We start from the raw sequence: 19,056 nt of genomic DNA on the forward strand, positions 1-19,056 counted from the left end.
GCAGGTTGGTTTCTCCTGAGACATCTCCTCCTGACTTGCAGATGGCCACCTTCTCTCTGTGTCCTCGCCTGGCCTTTCCTCTGTGGACTCTCACAGAGCACCTGGTGTTTCTTCCTCTTCTTATAAGGACACTAGTCCCGTTGGATTAGGGATCACCCCTATGACCTTAGTTAACTGTAGGTAGCTCCTTAAAGACCCTACCTCCAAATGCACTCACAGTGGCAGTTAGGGCTTCAACATATGAATGGGGAGGTGGGGACACAATTCAGTCTGTAACAGAGGAGAAAGCTAATATTCGCTATTAGAGGCCTATAGTACCAATAATATGCAAGAAAAATATTGTTTGTTTCCCCCAGTTCAGTAATAGTTTGTTGCCTGAACACTGTGAACCCTGACAGTAACCTCTGGATGATATTGATGTTATGAATTACGTGCAAAACTCTCCCAAAACTAAAGAAAGCATTTCAGCGGTATTCACAAGATGAAACCACATTTTTAGAAAGTCATCAAGTATCATGTATCTAAAAACATATAACTAATACTCCTTTTAGAAGTGTGAGTAATGACAGTATTCTGTGATAAATACTGTATTTATAAATATAGTATTTATATTAAATAGTATAAACACTATAAATTTATAGTAAATTGATGTTGTTAATAGAGGAAAATTAATTTTTAAAAGAAAACTAACCAGTAGAAGTTTAAACCTACAGGCCAAACAAGTTGTTAATTTTGATTATAAAAATTATCACTGGTGTTAGAGACAAAATGGAAAGAAGATGTATGAGAATACAGAATTCTTTAGAATCAGGAGACCTGGAACACACAGATATGATAAAGCAACATGACTACAGATAGAGGAAAAATGCATGGTGGTAAAGAGTAATATTTGGGCAAAATAAGCAATCCTCAAGATGGTTCCAGATTTGTAGCCATTATGAAAGTTCTCTGGAAAGGAGAGTATGGTGGTGGTTTCTAGCAACATTTAACCTTTAGAGTCTTAGGCCATAATTGTTCCTAGAAAACGGAAGGTAAGATTCATTCATTCAGCAAATGACGATGGTGCCTATGGTGCCAGGCATCAGTTAAGAACAGGGAACAAAACGTATCAGAGTCTCTGCCCTCAGAGCTCAAATCCTAGTCAGGGAAACAGACAATAAAGTAAATGAGAAGGACACATAGTATATTCGATGGCAATAATTGCTCTAAAGAAAAATAAAACAAGGAAGGGAGAATAGGGCATTGCACAGAGGGATTCAGTTTTAAATCAGGAAGTCAAGAAGAACTACTGAGAAGGCGACATCTCAGGAATGACCTAAGAGAGGAAAAGATGTCACTTGGATGATTCGGGAAAGCTGTCTTCTGTTCTAGAGAAAGAACAGAAATGCAAAGTGTGAGAGGAGGAGAAGAGGTTAGCAGTGTAGCAGAGCCCAGGTTGGATGGGCCTCCCAGACTGTTGTCCAGACTTGGCTTTTATACTGAGTAAGATGGGAAACCATTGGATGGTACTGAACTGAGCAGAGGAAACACTTGATCTGACTTTACTGTAAAAAAAAAAAAAAAATCTATATATATATCTCCGTCTGGCTGCTGGACAGAGTAGACTCAAAGGAAAGCAAGTGTTGAAGCAGGAAGGCCAGAGGCTATTGAATTAATCCAGATGAGATATGGTGGTGGCTTGGACCCAGGTAATGACAGTAGAAGTGGTGAGAAATAGTTGGGTTCTGGATGGATTTTGAAGGTAGAGCCAACAGGATTGATTGATAGATTAGATGTAGGGTATGGAAGAAAGAAAGGAATAGGGTAAATTCAAGGTCTTTTAGCCGCAGCAACTGAAGGATGGAGTTGCCATTAATCAAATGAGGAAGACTAAAGGAGAAACGGGTTTTCTGGGGGGTGGTTAAGAGCCTGGTTTTTGGATATGTTCAGTTTGAGATGCCTATTTTACACCTAAATGTCTGCTATTAAGTAGGCACTGGCATGTGAGAGTCTAGAGTTCAGGAAGGAGGTCTGAATGGGATTTATGAGTTCTAGAATGGTCAACATTTAGATGGTGTTTAAAACCTTAGGAAGGAATGAGATCACAAAGGGAGTGAGTGTAGATGGTATTGTTTTAAATGTGAGGCCCGCCAACAAGGTTGCCTGTTTTTCTCCAGCCACGTTCAGCTGTAGGCAGACAGGTGCAGAGTGAGCCGAGTTGGTTTAATCAGCAGGTGATTTTGCCCTGCAGCAAGTATAGTAAAGCAAGAGAGGGCAGGAGAGTAGAGGATGTGATGCAATCCAAGGGCAGGAAGATTGTGATGGGATCAATGGTCCAAGAGAGAGCCAGACAACCCTCCTGAACCCTTCTCCCAAAACAACCACTGGCCCATCTTCTGCTCTTCGTGTTGGTCATCGTGAAGGATATTCCATACACATTTATCAGTTTTCAGGCTATAATCTCTTCCATATTTGTTTATCAAGACAGCCTTAACACTCCAGGTAATGTCCTTGTATCTTATCCCTCTTACAGCAAGCAAAAGCATTTCTTTTTTAAACTTCCTGCAAACCTAGAAAACAGCTGACTGCTATCACTTCTATTAAAATAGATAAAATTTTAATTTTATCAAATAAAATAGATAAAAAATAAAATTTAGAATTTTGTAGCATTGTCATTTTAACGTCTTCACCTCTTCTCTCTAGAGAAATTAATTATATTAATCAATTTACTCTGTTTGGACATAGGACACTCCTGCAAACTTTTGAGGAAGAACATGGGAATGATTGTTATAAATGAAGGCTCTCTTGATGTAAGTAAGATTATCTTTTTTAAAAAAAACCTTTAATAACTTAATTATCTTGTAGCATTTTATTTTATATTCAGCTAACTGTGGAAATATTTTATTTTCCTGAGGTTAAAAGATACCTTACTACTATTGTTCTGCTAGAACAAACGTACACTGTTTTGAACCATTGATGTAAATAGATGCTAGCTGTGTATCTGTGACAGCTAAAAGAAATTGCTAAGTGATTTGCTTAATGTTGTGAGACAAGAAAGCTGCTTTACAAAAGCATTATGTCAGGAGGTTGCTGAGTGACTGCAACTTATTTGTATCTGCCTGGGTATTTTGTATATTAAGCATTTAATGTCTGCTTTAGCTTCCAGTGTTGATATTTTGCTTCTTTTTAAAAAATGTGAAAGCTGTTGAACAACACCAAATAACCAATAGTCAAGTTGTTTTTTATCATTTATTTTTTTGGCTGCGTTGGGTCTTCGTTGCTGCACAAGGGCTTTCTCTAGTTGCGGCGAGCGGGAGCTACTCTTCATTGCAGTGTGGGGGCTTCTCATTGCGGTGGCTTCTCTTGTTGCAGAGCATGGGCTCTAGGTGCGTGGGTTTCAGTAGTTGTGGCACGCAGGTTTCAGTAGTTGTGACGCTCGGGCTTAGGAGTAGTGACTCACGGGCTCTAGAGCACAGGCTCAGTAGTTGTCGTGCACGGGCTTAGTTGCTCCGTGGCATGTGGGGATCTTCCCAGACCACAGCTCGATCCCATGTCCCCTGCATTGGCGGACGGATTCTTAACCACTGTGCCACCAGGGAAACCCCTCAAGTTAATGTCCTAACTTCTGGGCTGAAATATGAATTCCTAGGATGTCTTTTTTCATGGCTGTGATCACATGAAGTTATATTTGGAAAAGAGGGAAAGATTTTTTAGGAATATAGTGTAAAATAAAAGTTAACAAAATAAAAAGAAAGTAGGTCAAATGACCTGTAAATATTTTAAAGGAAAGGTGAGTGCAATTTAAGGTGGAAGACAGAACAGGAGAGGTGATTATACAACTGCTTGAGACAGTCATTGTGACGCAAAGAGCAGAGCAAACCTGATAATTAGGGATGTTGGAGAAGCCGAGACCAGCTCTGTAGAAGGGATGATGAAGAGGCAGATGTTTTGAAGTTGGATATAAAACAAATTACATGTAAGAAGTATTTAGCTTCTGACTTTTAAACTGAAATGATGATCTCTTTATTATTTGTCCTTAAAACAATACTTGTGATACTCTTCCCTTTCTTGTGAAATCTTTAAGCACCTTGTAGCCTGAAGAATAATATATGATTTTGCAATTATGAGAGTTGTTTATGCCTTTCATTATTGGGGAAGTGCTTTTTGTGAACGAAGCTTTAATCCTAAACACACACACATGCACGCGCGTGCGTGCAAAAAGAAAGCCAGCCCTCCAGAAGCTTATAAATAATAAGGGAAGTAAAGTGCATACAAGTAACAGATATGTAAATAAGGTAGATAGCTTGCTGTGAAAATATCACGATGTTTAAGGAACTATTTACAAAGTAAGTAGCATTTAGTTACATAGAAGTGAGTACCTGAGTAAGGGGAACAAAAGCAGAAAAAGTTGAAAGTTACTGGAAGTAAGTTCAAGGCATATTTGGGGCATGAAAGAGGAACATTAAACTTGAGCACAAGGTTATAATTTTTAAGTATGTTTTGTTTGAATAAATGTAGGCACAGAATGTAAAATTTAAAAGTTACAAAAGGGGAAAGTATAGGTGGCAAAAAAGGAATCTCCCACCTTTATACCCAGCCTATTCATTTACCTCCCTAGGGACGGTCACTAGTTCCAGTCTTGTGTGTTTGTCCAGAGATGTTCTGACTTACCTAAGGGATATATGTGCATGTCTGTGGACGCATCCTTTGTAAAACACAAATTGCAGCATGCTGTCCACACTGCTTGATACTGCACTTTGCTTTTCTCACTTAATATATCTGAACAATTGTTTTATAATGGTCTGTGTGAAGCTACCTAATTCATTTTAATGGTGGCACAGTATTTATAAGGCAGCCATAAAAAAATGACAGAGGGGGGTTAAAACTGGAGAGCTAGTCTCGGGTCAGCTGTGGAAAGCTGGGCCAGGTTTGAGAATTTGCCTTCATAGGCGAGGGAAGCAATTACATCAGCCTCTTAAAAGAGGTGTGATATGTAGAAGCAGTTCTACATAGGCAAGTTGGAAGGGTGGGAGGCATGGGGTGCAGGTAAGGGACCAGGATAAGAGTTAGGGAGGAGGAAATGGGGGCACCAATGCCAGCAATGTGGTGTGAAATTCAGGGAAACTTATCCCATGGGGTCCCTGAGAAGTAGCCATCGAAGGTGGTTACAGAACTGGGTTGCAGTTGTTTACAACATTACAAGACCCTAAGTGTAAACATCCCCATAATCCCTGTAGACCATTAGGCCTTTGTCAGCATCATGGGTTACATGTGGTACCCAGGTTTTCTGACACTTGAAGGAAGTCAGAAGTGGGACCTGTGAGGTCAAAGCAAAAGCATGACCATGCTTGATTTGACATCCTTTTTGTCTGGATTTAGGCTTTCACTTTATGTAGAGTGTGCTAGCATTGCTTCTTTTGTTTTCATCTGTTTCATCATTTTTCTCCAACTCTTAGACAAACACAGTCTTGAAGTGTTTTAAGTATCAAGTGATGTAAATAGCAATCTCAAGAAAAAAAGAAAACTGAAATACCAAAAATATTCAATGTACTGAATCATGTATTGTTAAGACAGGTTTATTTATTTCCATTTTGAAGTTTCCAAGATGGCAACTCAGAAGTAATAAACACCTCAATGGGACTTCTCTGGTGGTCCAGTGGCTAACAATCCACCTTCCAATGCAGGAGATGCAGGTTCAATCCCTGGTCAGGGAACTAAGATCCCATGTGCCATGGGGCAACTAAGCCCACGTGCCACAACTATTGAGCCTGCGCACTCTGGAGCCCATGTGCCACAACTAGAGAGCCTGAGTGCCGCAGCTACTGAGCCCGCGTGCCTCAACGAAGACCTGATGGGGCCAAATAAATAAATAATATTTTTTTAAAAAAAGTAATAAACACCTCAAAGGTACTTGTACTACCTATTGCTGCAGGAGCAAACGTAGAACCTCAGGGGAATACTTAATTTCAGTGAGAGCAGGGACACCCGTCTGTCTGTTTTGGTTTGCCATTCTCTCTCACTCCCCAGCAAGTTGCCTAGCCCATAGTTCGTACTCCATAAATATTTGAGAAGTGAGTCACTGAATAAGGTTTAATTAAGGGCTTCCTTTAAAAACAAAAAAAGGTTCTGTGTCAGTTTTAAGTTTGGTAGTAATCAATCATATCTGATGCTTAAAGAGCAAAGTGTTTAGAAATGTCCTTAGCAATTCAAGTGCCAGCTAGGTGTGGAAGGTCACAGGCAAACACTATGGCTGAATGAACTGACAGACTCATCCAGCTCCAGACTACCTTGGGTTCTCGCACTGCTGTCTGGAGAAGGTTTTTCTCTCAGAGAGTTAAGTGGTGACTTTACAAATCTGGCTGTCTGGGGTCAGACCTGCTGTGGCAAACTCATTTGCTTCTCAGCAGAAAAGGAAACAGCACTTTGCATCATAGCTCCTTCAGTTCTTGTGTCATACAACCCATGGCTGAGATTTCAGGCAGGTCATTAGAATGAGTCTAGGTAAATCATTATTTATTTTTCATTGCCATGGAAAAGAAAAGCATCCTATGTGTTCAAATTGTACTGATAATAATAAGAGATAGGGTTACCACTCCATCAGCACAGAGAATAATTAACATTTGGGTGATAAACTTAGGAACATGCCATCTTAGGAAATAATATTAATATAATAGGAAATAAATTGTGGGTGTTCGGAGTTTTGTCAAGTGACAATTTTTTTTTTTTTTTTTTTTTTTTTTGGTGGTACGCGGGCCTCTCACTGTTGTGGCCTCTCCCGTTGCGGAGCACAGGCTCCGGACGCGCAGGCTCAGCGGCCATGGCTCACGGGCCCAGCCACTCCGGGGCACACGGGACCCTCCCGGACCAGGGCACGAACCCGTGTCCCCTGCATCAGCAGGCGGACTCTCAACCACTGCGCCACCAGGGAAGCCCTCAAGTGACAATTTTAATGTACTCAAATCATTCTGTGCAGTAGCACAGTGGTTAAGTTACAGTTCTGCCCCACCTGAGTGGGGCACCCTGCGCAAAGTGAAATTAGATAACTTCTCTGAGCCACTTGTGTTGCCTGTCAGGTGAGGGTAATGTTACCCTTGGATTGGTATGGTTAGCACAAGGCATGGCACTTATAAAAAGGATATGTTACAAAATTGTGTAGAAAATAGTCTATGTTGAAGGCTTGCTCTACAGACCTAATCTGGAATCTGATGGGCTTTTCTGCCTCTGCACATTCCCGGTTCCTTTCACAGCAAAAGCAGCACGCCCTGCTAGTATGACACCTGAGAGCAAAGCTAGGTGTTCTCACCCAGTTACCTGACAGTGTCAGCAAAAGAGTTTCTTAAAAAGCTTGATCATATTTGTTTTAATTTAGAAAGTAAGAATTTCATGGAGGGGCATCTTTAATCATCTAAAGTATATCAGAGTCTATTAGATATTTGTTAGGTAACAGAATTTTCTATCATGTGACTTTGAACCACTTTGTTAGGGGTTCTGATTATGATCTTGGTATGAGACATTTTCTTAAGGGTCTGCAAAAGCACGAATTTTAAATTACTGGCTTGAAGGATATTTTGTACTTCTTCCCTAACTCTACAGAAATGCCCAGGAAGCATCCCATTAAGTTCACAGAAACCCCTTCCACTTAATGACCTAGATCCTGTCTGTTAAAACTGGAAACATCTGAAAATGTGAGCTAAGAACTAGGGAACCTCCTATGTGACCTATCTTTAGCTCCCAGTGTCTGATTACAGCATCTTTCAAAATGTAGTAAAACAATTCTGGAAGGACTGAGTTGATGTTATATTAAGGAATGTGATTATTGTACTATTCATATCCCCCATAGCATACCAACTCTGTGAATCTCTGGAAATACTTTCAGGTGACCCAGAATATCTTTTTTGATGGATATGATCTAACTTTTTCTAAAAGGTAGAAAGAAATTGAAGACTGATTCATTGAGATAGCTCAGGATTTCACTACCCTCATTTGTCAAGTCTGGGTAGGTGGGAGGAACCATAATTTCTTAAGCCATCAACTCTGTAGGTACCCAAATCATCTTTCTTGAGTCTCACATGATATACCTGTAACCTTGGCCTCTCCTCCTTTTAGCATCTTTTTTACGTGGAGAGTTGTGGGATCTGTCCTGAGAGGTAGGGCTGGATCTTAAATTTGTTCTTGTTGTTTTTTCTCCTCTTTTCTACTGTCTGGCTTCCCTAGGAAACAAAAAGGGGCAGAGAGGAAAATTACTTACTATATATTTATTGAATCAACAGAAATGATGGTTAAATATGTATGTGAGGAACTTGGAGAAATAAATTTCTTCCACTCAGAGTCAAAAGGCTTCCAGTTTTCCCAAGTTGAACTCCTGAGAAGCCCTGCCCACCTCTCCTTCTGATCATCTGGGCACAGTTTTTTCAGTTTCTGCTTCTGTTGACATTTACATTTAGCCTGATTAGGAGTCAGCACCCAATATAAGGAAGCAGAGTATGGATCCCAAAGGAAAATGCAGCTTTTTGACTGTGTGAAAAGGGAACTCTGCTTACCCCTGCAGGGTTCTATGCATGGCTATTATAGTCATAAGAAAAACACTAGCTTATGTTTATAAGTGCTTATTTTTTGTACTAAGTACTGGACTAAGGATTTTACAGGGACAATCACATTTACACCTGAAAACATTAGTAGGCAGATACTATTATACCCAATCTTGAAAGGTTAACTTGACCTCTAGTGCTAAGCAGCCCTGGAGGATGTATCTACGTCTTTGGAATCCAGAGTCTAAGAAAATAGAGTTTTCTGGGCCTCAGCTGCCAGTGACTCTTATAAAATAAGAATAATAATAATATCCATCTCTAGGATGTTGTTGTGAGGATTAAACAAAACAGTACCTTTTAAGTACAATGTCTGGCATTTAGTAAGCATTTAAGAAGTATGGACCATTATCATGATCATTATAATTTCTTTTAGCATCATTATTCCTGGGGGTAGGGGGAGTTTCGTTTTGCCAGCTGCTGTAAGAGGTGATTTTAAACAGCTGCCCTCCTCACTACTTAAATTTCTCTACTTAATTTGCAAATATGAACTTAAGCCAGCCTAGGTTTGATTATGGATAACAGTGTTTTCCCTCACTCATATATTTTACAGAAAATGAATTGGTAACCACATTTCATATTAACAAGGATAAGAATATATATTTTTCAACACCATGGTAAAAGAAAGCCCTTTATGGGATTGCACATTTTTTTTCCTATCTGAATATGATTTCCTAACACCATGTAAGCTTCAAATGTAACTTACAGGCATTCATGACATAAATGGTGAAGTTGTCATCTGTACCCTTTTAAGCTCGACTTATATGTATTATGCAGACAAACCTTACTGCTTGGGGAAGCAGTCACTGTTGAACGGCTTCTGAAAGAAATCCAGAATAAGCAAGTTATTGACTTGACTCCGGAAAAGGAGGGGAAAAAAGAGAATTGAGGCTACTTCAAGTTTTGTCTTGATATGTCCCATGAGTCTAATACAATACATTTTGTATTGCTTTGAAAAATAGTTCAGGCAGGTTTTAAACCACACTGAGTTTTCCTCCACTGCCAGCTCTGGAACTTTAGTATTGTGAATTCTCTTTTGCCATTAGCAAAGCTGTTTCAGCTTTTTTGGCCTGAAAATGTTTAAGATCTCAGTTTAACTTTTAAGGTGTTAATGTATCCCTATCAAAAGCAAAGATATGTTTTTATAATGTCCCATTGCAGGATGATTGTTCAAATACTGTCTGGCACACGGCTTACTTCAAGTAGCTCTCAGTGAAGAAAGCCAACTTTGTTCCATTTGAGAGAAACGGGTTAGTAAAAAATATATATAAACATTACAAAAAAAGAAAATAACATAAGAACAAATAATCTGTTCTCTGTTCCTCTGATTTAAGACGGTGTCTGCCACAAGCCAAAGACTGTGGTTGAAAAAGTTCCATCAAACCCATTGTTTGGTCTCATAAAAACAAAATGTGTCCCCTTTGCTCAAACAAAATGCTGTAATCTTGGGTTGTGTTCAGATCCCTAAGTGAAGTTGTTCACAGATTCATAGTGTTGCTGTTCTGAGAAATTCTTCCTCCCCCTAAGCCTGAATATTCTTTATCTTTTTTTTTGGCTAAACATCTGAGCTCTTCTAAGACTCTTTGAGACCTAGAATTATGGATAAATGCCTTCTAATCAGTCTGCCCTCTTGCCATCTCCCAACAGCTTGATGGCATTTTTGAGGTGAGCAGACCATGCCTTTTGACTTTTTTTGCATCTCTTTTTTTGTATCTTTTGATGAATCAACATAGCCATAAAATTGACAGTTTACAGGAAACCTATGTGCCAGGTAAATCTGCATGCATTAGCCTCTGCTCCTATACGGATGATGGTGTCTGTCTCAAATACAGATGGAGACTTTGAGCTCACAAAGCTAACGACTGTGGGATCCTGAATTTTGACCTAGATTGCTCTAAGTCCAAAACTGTTTTTCTTTTTGTTCTTAAATAACCCTTCCTTCTCCAGAGGCAAAGGGGACTCAGTCTCAGAAAAAAACATTCTGGAAGGCATGCCCCACATTTGCCAGCTTGTCCCTACCTCCTCTCCCACTCACCACCAGGACTGCAGAGCAGCTGAAAGAGGAATGCTCTTCTGGGAGATGGTGGTGTTTGGGCATCTTGTATTTATGAAATTCAGGAATGACCCTATATTTCGTTTTACTATGACAGTTGTACATAGATTTATTTGAATGGATGTAGGAAATAATGGAAATGGTGTGCATTTGGAATTTGCAGTGAGAAAACACAGCAGATAATGATTCCTCTGTATTCCTACATTAATTAATTCAAATCATTAGGAAAATGGGCCCAACATCAGCTTTCTTTTTGGTTCTGGGTAAGAATTTCTCACAGACCCCAGTTGTTACTTTCTCCAAACCGTTGATTTGGTAATTTGCTTATTTTCAAAAAATCGGCTGTATATTCTGTGCAGCCTCTTCTGGCTGAATTGAAGGCCATACGAGAGACTGGATGTCTGCCCATCCAGTTCCTCCAGGACACTTCCTCCTGCCCTTGAGTCACCGCCGCCGCTGGAGAATATTTAATGCCAAGCTCAAAATAAGTGTTCAGGAGACTTTCAGTGGTGGTTTCAAATTATTACTATGAGAGCTTTGGTAAAAGCCTTTATCCACAAAACTATTTAAATTATATAATTATATCCCCTACCTCACTCTTCCTTCCTTTCCCGGGGTTTGTCTGTCTTTGCTCTGTGCCCCCATCCCAACACTGAAAGATAGACTTGGACCCAGATTGGACACTTTCTGCCTTTCTCTCTAGGGTACCCTAAATGAGAATAGATGCCTCACAACGAATTATTTGCCTGATGGAACCTATCATAACCCCAAATCCCAAACCTCTGGCCAGGGGCCAAGAGCAATTTACCCAGCACTGCAACTTCCTTTTCTTAGCTTCTTCCATTCTTTGACCTGTTTCAGATGGCATGACCCTACCAGGAGATTGGGCCATTTCCTCAATTACAGTGTTTTATATCTACGCCTGCCCTGGAAAGCTCATATCTGTGTATCAGCAAAGCATGAAAAAAATTTTTTTCTCTGTTTTCCTCTTCATTATATTTAGCAATATGTATTGATTAAGTGCATTTGCTTGGCTGCCTTCCACTAAGCTGTTTTAGAAGACCTCTTTGACCATATGTTTTTAATGATTTCACCTTCTGTCTGCCTTTACCCATTTCAGAAAAATGACTTTATGTTGGTTTGGTTCTATACAAGTATGTTTTTAAAGGTTATGTTCTATTATAGCCTAAGAGTTTAGAAACACCGGTTTTTCTGGTCAGAAACTGTCCAAGAGAGATAATGATCCTGACGGGGATGAATACTAAATGGACCAATTGTATATAAATGTAATTTCTCTTTACTCTCAGGTATATGTTCTTTACCACTTACTACCGCCTGCAATAGCTAAAGAAGTAGTTGATATATGTGTTGCATAGGGTTATATGGAATGGCCAGTGTTCCACTGAATCAATAATACAGTGTCAAAAGATAATACCCAGTGGTTTACTGATGTTGCTGTCATGGAAATCATAACTCACTCTTTTTTTTTTTTTTTAAATGAGTGGGTGTGGCTGTGAACCAACATTTGTTTATTGACATTGATATTTGAATTTCGTAGAGTTTTCACGTATCATGAGCTCTTCTGTTTTTTCCCCAATTAAACACTGTAAAAACCACTTGGTGGGCTGGATATAGCCCCCGGGGCATAATGTGCCAACCCAAAGTCGAGATTTTTAAACATAGTGATTGGGCCTCAGTGTGTATCACTTCCTTCCTGTTCCTTAGACGATCAGTCACAGGTGAGGACAAGAACTGTGGGAGGTGAGGAGTGGGACGGGATGTGTGCACATGGGCTGGAAGGTGGAAAGGTGGCAGACCAGGGTTTCCCAGATACAGGAGTCTAGTCTCCAGAGATCAATCCAGGGCTTCTAATGACGCAGAATCCAAGGTAGAAATAAAGGAGGACTCCATGGCAAGACAAGATTCTTCTTTTTGACCAGCAAAGGGAAAACGACGCCAAAACATTAAGTGGAGACTTTGATTTCCAGTTCATTCTGTGGATGGTGACGTGTGGAGATGTCCCCACATAAGGTCCCATAACTCACTCTTTAAGAACGTGCTAACATTGTCCATACTTGATATGGTCAGAATGTATTATTAAGAATGTTGTTGGAGGGCCTCCCTGGTGGCGCAAGTGGTTGAGAGTCCGCCTGCCGATGCAGGGGATACGGGTTCGTGCCCCGGTCTGGGAGGATCCCATATGCCGCGGAGCGGCTGGGCCCGTGAGCCATGGCCGCTGAGCCTGCGCGTCCGGAGCCTGCGCGTCCGGAGCCTGTGCTCCGCAACGGGGGAGGCCACAACAGTGAGAGGCCCGCATACCGCAAAAAAAAAAAAAAAAAAAAAGAATGTTGTTGGAATGTTCCACTGATTTGTAATTTTAGGGTATGAACATTTGGAGAGTGCAAAAATAGAGAAAGAATGAAACATTATTTGGCCATAAATTTGTAAATACCTCATGTGTTAAACGATGATGAGGTGGGGCCACAAACCACAAAAACAGCTAACAAAATAGGTGTTAGTTTAAGATTTATATATATATTCTCTTATTTGACATTTTAAGTTAACTGATAGTAGGTTTTAAAACCAAGTAGGTAAACTAAGGTTTTTTCACACACACACACACACACACACACCCAGTAAGTATTTATTTATCTGCTTTTAAAAATCATCAATACCTAAGAAGTTAAGTTGATGGTGTTAGAGCTGAAGAACATGCCAGTGAAATAAGTCCTCTGTGTTTTGTTTATCATTAGTTATTTTCAACCTACTATTTGTAAAGCTCTCATTTGCATATAATGCTATTTTATGTAACCGCATATATATATATATATATGTATCGATATATCTTTATGGGAGCTTAAAGTCTAACATATATTGATGTGGTCATCTGCAAAAAACATAGATAGTATGAGAGAAATGCCAATTCACTTTGTAACTTTCAAGTTATTTTCTGCTCAAGAGTTGTATCAGGGGGCTTCCCTGGTGGCACAGTGGTTAAGAATCCACCTGCCAATGCAGGGGACACGGGTTCGAGCCCTGTTCCAGGAAGATCCCACATGCCACGGAGCAACTAAGCACCACAACTGCTGAGCCTGCGCTCTGGAGCCCGCGAGCCACAACTACCGAAGCCCACGCACCTAGAGCCCGTTCTCCGCAACAAGAGGAGCCACCGCAATGAGAAGCCCGCGCACCTCAGCGAAGAGTAGCCCCCACTTGCCGCAACTAGAGCAGCAACGAAGACCCAGTGCAGCCATAAATAAATAAATAAATTTTTTTTTTTAAAGAGTTGTATCAGGTTAGAGACAGAAATTAAGAGATAAAGAAAAACAGTCTAGGTTAACTTTATAAATATTTGTCCTCCTACCATCTAGCAAGAGCTACATGCCATATGAGAAGAGATAATGCCATCTTTTCTGTAATTGAGGGAAAACAGGTTTCCAGATAGCTTTTATGTAGAAGAAGTAGTAGCTAGTAGAGTTGGGTGTTAGCAATGAAAAAGTAGATCGAAATAAAATTGCCATTAGGTGATTTCAAAAGGAAACTGAAAATCATCTCAGTAATATACCACGTGGATTGCACTGATGTTGTGCAGTGATTGACAGGTTGCAGAGCATTCATTCTTCTTCAGCTGTTGACATCTGTCTTAGACCTGATGTCAGAGGAAGGAAAAGAATTAGTCTTTCCTGGAAATCACCTCTGAGCCAAGCACTGGGCAGGACACCTGAGTTAGCACATCTTTTCACCACAATAACCCTACAAAAGAGATATTAACCCAATCTTATGAATGAGAAAAATTTGATTGAGAGAAATTAAGCAACCTGCCTGAAGAAAGACAGCCATTAAGTGGGAGAACAACGATTCAAACCAAGTCATTCTGATACCATATTACTGCCTTCTAGAATTAGTCAAGTGAAAAAATAAATAAGGATGAGGTAGGTTGGAATACATATGTACTCCTGGTGAAGAAGTTTATCGATAGGCCATGAAATAAACTTACCTGTGATACCTTTTCATAGAATGTGGGATATAATCCTTTGTAGAACGCTGAGCCTAGGTAGCCACCTGATCCAAAAGTATTTTGGAGTTCTTGGTGTCCTAAGTTAGTGGTTGAAGCTATTCCTTATTTCTCATTTAGTTTTTTCATAAGGAATTTTTTTTCAAAATTAAACACCTAATATTTCCTTTCCAAGAAAGGTGAAAAATGCTTGATTAGCTTGTTTTCACCTTATATTCTACAACCACCTAAAGGTGAGGAAAGCCTTGAGTTCTGAGCCATGGGGTATGTTTCAGTTTCTGGAACTTAAGTCCTTTACAATGTGGCTTCATTGTTTTGCTTCAAATGTTATTGGTGCCCAGAAGCATCATGTGAACATTCATGGCCATCCTTGGCTTTCTAACTAAAAAAGCCCCACTTTTTTATGGTTATATATTTGTTATATGTTGATGGCTGCCTTCTCTACACTGATTGGTAACTTGTGCACATCAGCTGATGAGTTCTGAAGAGTTATTTTAGTGACCCAACCTCCAGCAAGTTGTCTTATTTCATCAGAGTCGCCATCTTTGTTCCACAAGATGTTCTCCTGTAACATTATGTTGCATTTTGTCCTTTTGGTGGAAAGTAAGTGAAAACAGAAACCCGCGGTGCTGCTACTAAAGTGAGAAGCACAGGCTTCATAAACTTAAGTCCATTCTGACAAGGGTGAAAGTTGTGTGTCTTCCAAAAGTGATTCAGCATTAGCCAAAATTCTATGCTTATTTCACTTAACCGGTGGTGAACTCATGATAAACTTATGATAAACATAAATTTATCATTTGACCTGCACACATTTAACAGATTCCCGGGAATAAATACAGGTGCTGAAGGCTTATTTGTATTCTGACCCAAATACCAATATATAGTTTGAACTAAATAAGTATGTATATGTATACTTTTTTCCTTTAACTTTTGCTCTTTGGCTTAGCCTTGCTGATGACTCCTTCTGGGATAAGATGAGTGATCACACATTTTCTTCTGTCACTATAAGTAACTGTGGCCCTGGAGCAGGGACCCATACGACACCCACACCACGACATTTAGGTGTTACATTTTACACTATCTGTAATCTTCACATCATTTCTGCTGGTAAGACTGGAATAGACTAGTCTTCTAGTCAAAGGCAAGAAGCTTTTATTTACCTCTCCTTAGGGATATTTCCACATTCTCTACTGGGGTGTTTCCTGGATATGTTCCTAAGTAAGACTATCTGTCCTGTAAACCCCTGGAAGGAATCAGGAAGAAAAACCAAAGGCCAGAGGCTGAAAAGGGCCATTTTTATGCATGTGCTTTCTGCAGCATTACATTTGGGGCCATCAAAATCATAGTTCTTAGGTGGCCTAACATGTTCTTTGCACATCTGGCCTCTGGGTTCTTTAGAGTGTTCCAAGCAGAGTTTTTGCCAAAATGCAAACGACATCTTGCATGCTATGATACTTTCCAAACAAGTCAGGGCTTTCAATTTATTTCACTATAAAATTGTGTTCATTGTCTAGGGTGCCCTCTGTGATTTTTATCAAAGATTTCCTTGGCAAAGGTCATGTAAAAGTAATTTTTAAAGATTATCATAAAGCTGCCAGTCTTTGATTTCTTAAAAATTGTTGTTATTTTATTTTATTGGAGGGTATGTTGGGGGTCAGGGCAGGCCACCCTAAAATATGCCAGACTGGCATATTGAATATTTTGAATTAAAGTTACTTAGGAAACAGCCAATCCAAGAAGAACATTCTGACCCTCCTTTGTCTTTAGAAAGCAAGAAATAAATCTCCCATTTGAAAAGTACCTGCCCTGCACTAGGAGGTAGATAGACATCCTTATCACTAGAGATAGGAAATTCCGGGCCAAGAAGGCTGTTTAAACAAAACTTGTTACTTCCTCACTAATTTACTACCCCAAGCTTAAACGTCTCTGTCTTGTCAATTCTTTACAAATTTGTTGTTCCTTTGTCTAAAAAATATAAAAACTGCCTGCTTTGGTCACTTCTTAGGTCCCATTTCTATGAGACCTCCATGTGTACTAATTAAATTTGGGTTTTTTTCCCTCCTGTTAATCTGTCTTGTGGCAATTTAATTATTAGGCCAGCCAAAAAAACTCAAGAAGCAGAGGGTGGGAAATTTCCCCCTCCCCGACAGGTATTGTATGAACATATTATCTGTTTTGCCAGGTAATACCCTAAAGATCCAAATAGAACTTTATTAAGGCCCTTTGGTCCGAGTTATCTTTGTGAGGAATTGTGCTTGACCTAATTATCTGCCAAGCATCTTTCTTTCTTTTTTCTTTTCCAAGCATGTTTCTTGTAAACCAAATACACATTGTTTTCGTCTCATTAATCCACTATTATATAACCTGCTTGATCACTAAGTAGCTAGTCTAGGTGTTGATTCCATTATATTCATTAGACAATTTCTGTTACATGAGATAGAAGGAGATGTTAGATCATAACCACCACTGTGGTCTCCATTTCCTCTGCAATAAAATAAGCACACTAACATTTTATTTATTGCTCTAATTAGAAGTGTCCAAGATTACACAGGAGTTTTACAGGCAGCAAAAAACAATCCTCAAAATGGTCACACAACAAAATCATTGTAACTTCCCACCAGGTATTCTCCAATCATTAATAATTTGGTTATTCTTTTATTACCAAGCTTGTATTGATTTTATTTCATCTCTTTATCAAGGGCCTCAGTCCTGCAGGGAAGTAGAGATATAAACATATAAGCAATTATACATCATGCTACATTGTGTAAGTATAAACACACATTTGGAGAATCCAAAAGGTAGAGGTATTCATGTCACCTGGAGGACTCAGGAAAAATAGAGTCGGGGATGTTGCTTGGTTTATTTATTTGTTCATTGCTTTCCGTATGTAGTCTTAAAGGAAAAAAAGAGTGACAGTGGGAGAGAATAAAGATGCAAAGGAGAAGAGGGAGGAACAGAGGTGAGAAAAGAAGGCAGGTCTTCCCCACAGCTCAGGAATTAGGGAGGATTAGGTAAAGGGAAGTTTTGAGGTTAAGAGAGAATTATTTTTTGGTACGAATGTTCTCAGTAAAGCAGGTAGATGTTTGCTGCACTGACAGGAGCCAAATTTGGAGTCTGAAGAAGGGAAGAAAAGGTCTGGAGTAACCTCTGGGAACAGTGGAATCGGCTAGGCCTGGGTGAAAGTATAGATCAGCAGTAGTGAGCACCCATATAAGAGAGGAGAGCTGGAGTAGAGCCTGTCCTCAGGGGGAGGTGATTTTATTCCCTTCTTAGTCCCTGTTGTGTCAGGACTAAGAACAGAGAAGTGTTGGCTGTGGACTGAATTGTGACTTGGCAGAGCAGGAAAGCTTGCAGGAGCTCATAAGGGCCCCTGATGAGCACTTGGCTAGGTGCAGCCCATGGGCAGGGAGAAGAGAGCTGAATGCTCAACTGTCGTGTCCACATGGGATGCAGGCTGTGAGAGGTGCAGGCAAATCCCGCTTTCCCTGTGGCTCCTTCGCATACCTGGGTCCCCGCCTGGTGAGACGCCTGAATGCCTGTCTGTCTCCCCAAACTGGCTTTACTTCTGACTCTCCCTGATTATAGCAACAAATGCTCCTTTTCTTTCAGCCCACAAATAAGACTTTGTAGCATAAGGAGAATCAGAGCTTTTATGTTGTTGTACTCTGTGGTCTTTTATCCTTTTTCTGAGTTAGCTTCTCATTTATATATTTACACTTTCACATGTCACTAAGTTTAAATGTTTAAACATTTCCCCCTTTAGTAGCCAAAAAGAAAACAAAGCAACAGCTAATGTAGTAATAAATTTATTTCTAGCTACAGGAGATAAGCTTCAATGCAATATGGCCATAAAGTATGGCTCCCAGGCTTAGGGGAGAAGCAATAAACTTTCATAAATAAAAGAATTTTAAAATACTCCTGGCAGTATAAATAAGGGTGAAATATAACATGTAACTGGAAGCACACAGCCAACAACAGAGCTGCTTACAAAATAAAACTGTAAACGAAAATAAGAAAGTGTTTGCAGCTTTTCTGTTGTTGTTACCTTTTGCCCTAGGTAGGCTGACTGGAGAATTCACTGTGCGAAGATTTTGACTCACCTTCTGAAATGTGATCTCTGTTACATCTCCTGACACCTTTTGATTTGCTGCAGATCTGTGATAATCACCCAGGAAACCCAGGGATGCTGACGCCACAAATAAGTTCTCAATACCTTTTAAGGTGTTAGGGATGCTGATGCCACAAATAAGTTCTCAATACATTTTAAGGTGTTAGAGAACGCCCTCAGAAGAAGGGAGAGTGGGGCACACAGGACTGTGTTGAGCAGGCTGGATCATGAGGGGCTTGCACAGCCAGGGGTTTACTTGACTTTGAGTCTTGCTTTGCAGCTGATCTATAAAGAAATTTGAAGTCCTCCTGAGGTA

General features: G+C 39.9%; 1 protein-coding gene across 3 annotated transcripts in view; it reads left to right on the forward strand.

Annotated features, from left to right (window-relative positions):
* The window catches only part of ATP8A1 (ATPase phospholipid transporting 8A1), a 238,334-nt gene that overhangs the window by 139,137 nt on the left and 80,141 nt on the right, over nt 1-19,056 (forward strand). For all 3 annotated transcript variants that reach the window (XM_060110533.1, XM_060110538.1, XM_060110544.1), the window contains one exon: nt 2,725-2,789. In XM_060110533.1, coding sequence (XP_059966516.1) covers nt 2,725-2,789 — 65 coding nt within the window. The remainder of the gene's footprint in view (nt 1-2,724; nt 2,790-19,056) is intronic.

This window comes from Mesoplodon densirostris, chromosome 1 (assembly GCF_025265405.1).
Source record: "Mesoplodon densirostris isolate mMesDen1 chromosome 1, mMesDen1 primary haplotype, whole genome shotgun sequence".
NCBI lineage: Eukaryota > Metazoa > Chordata > Mammalia > Artiodactyla > Ziphiidae > Mesoplodon > Mesoplodon densirostris.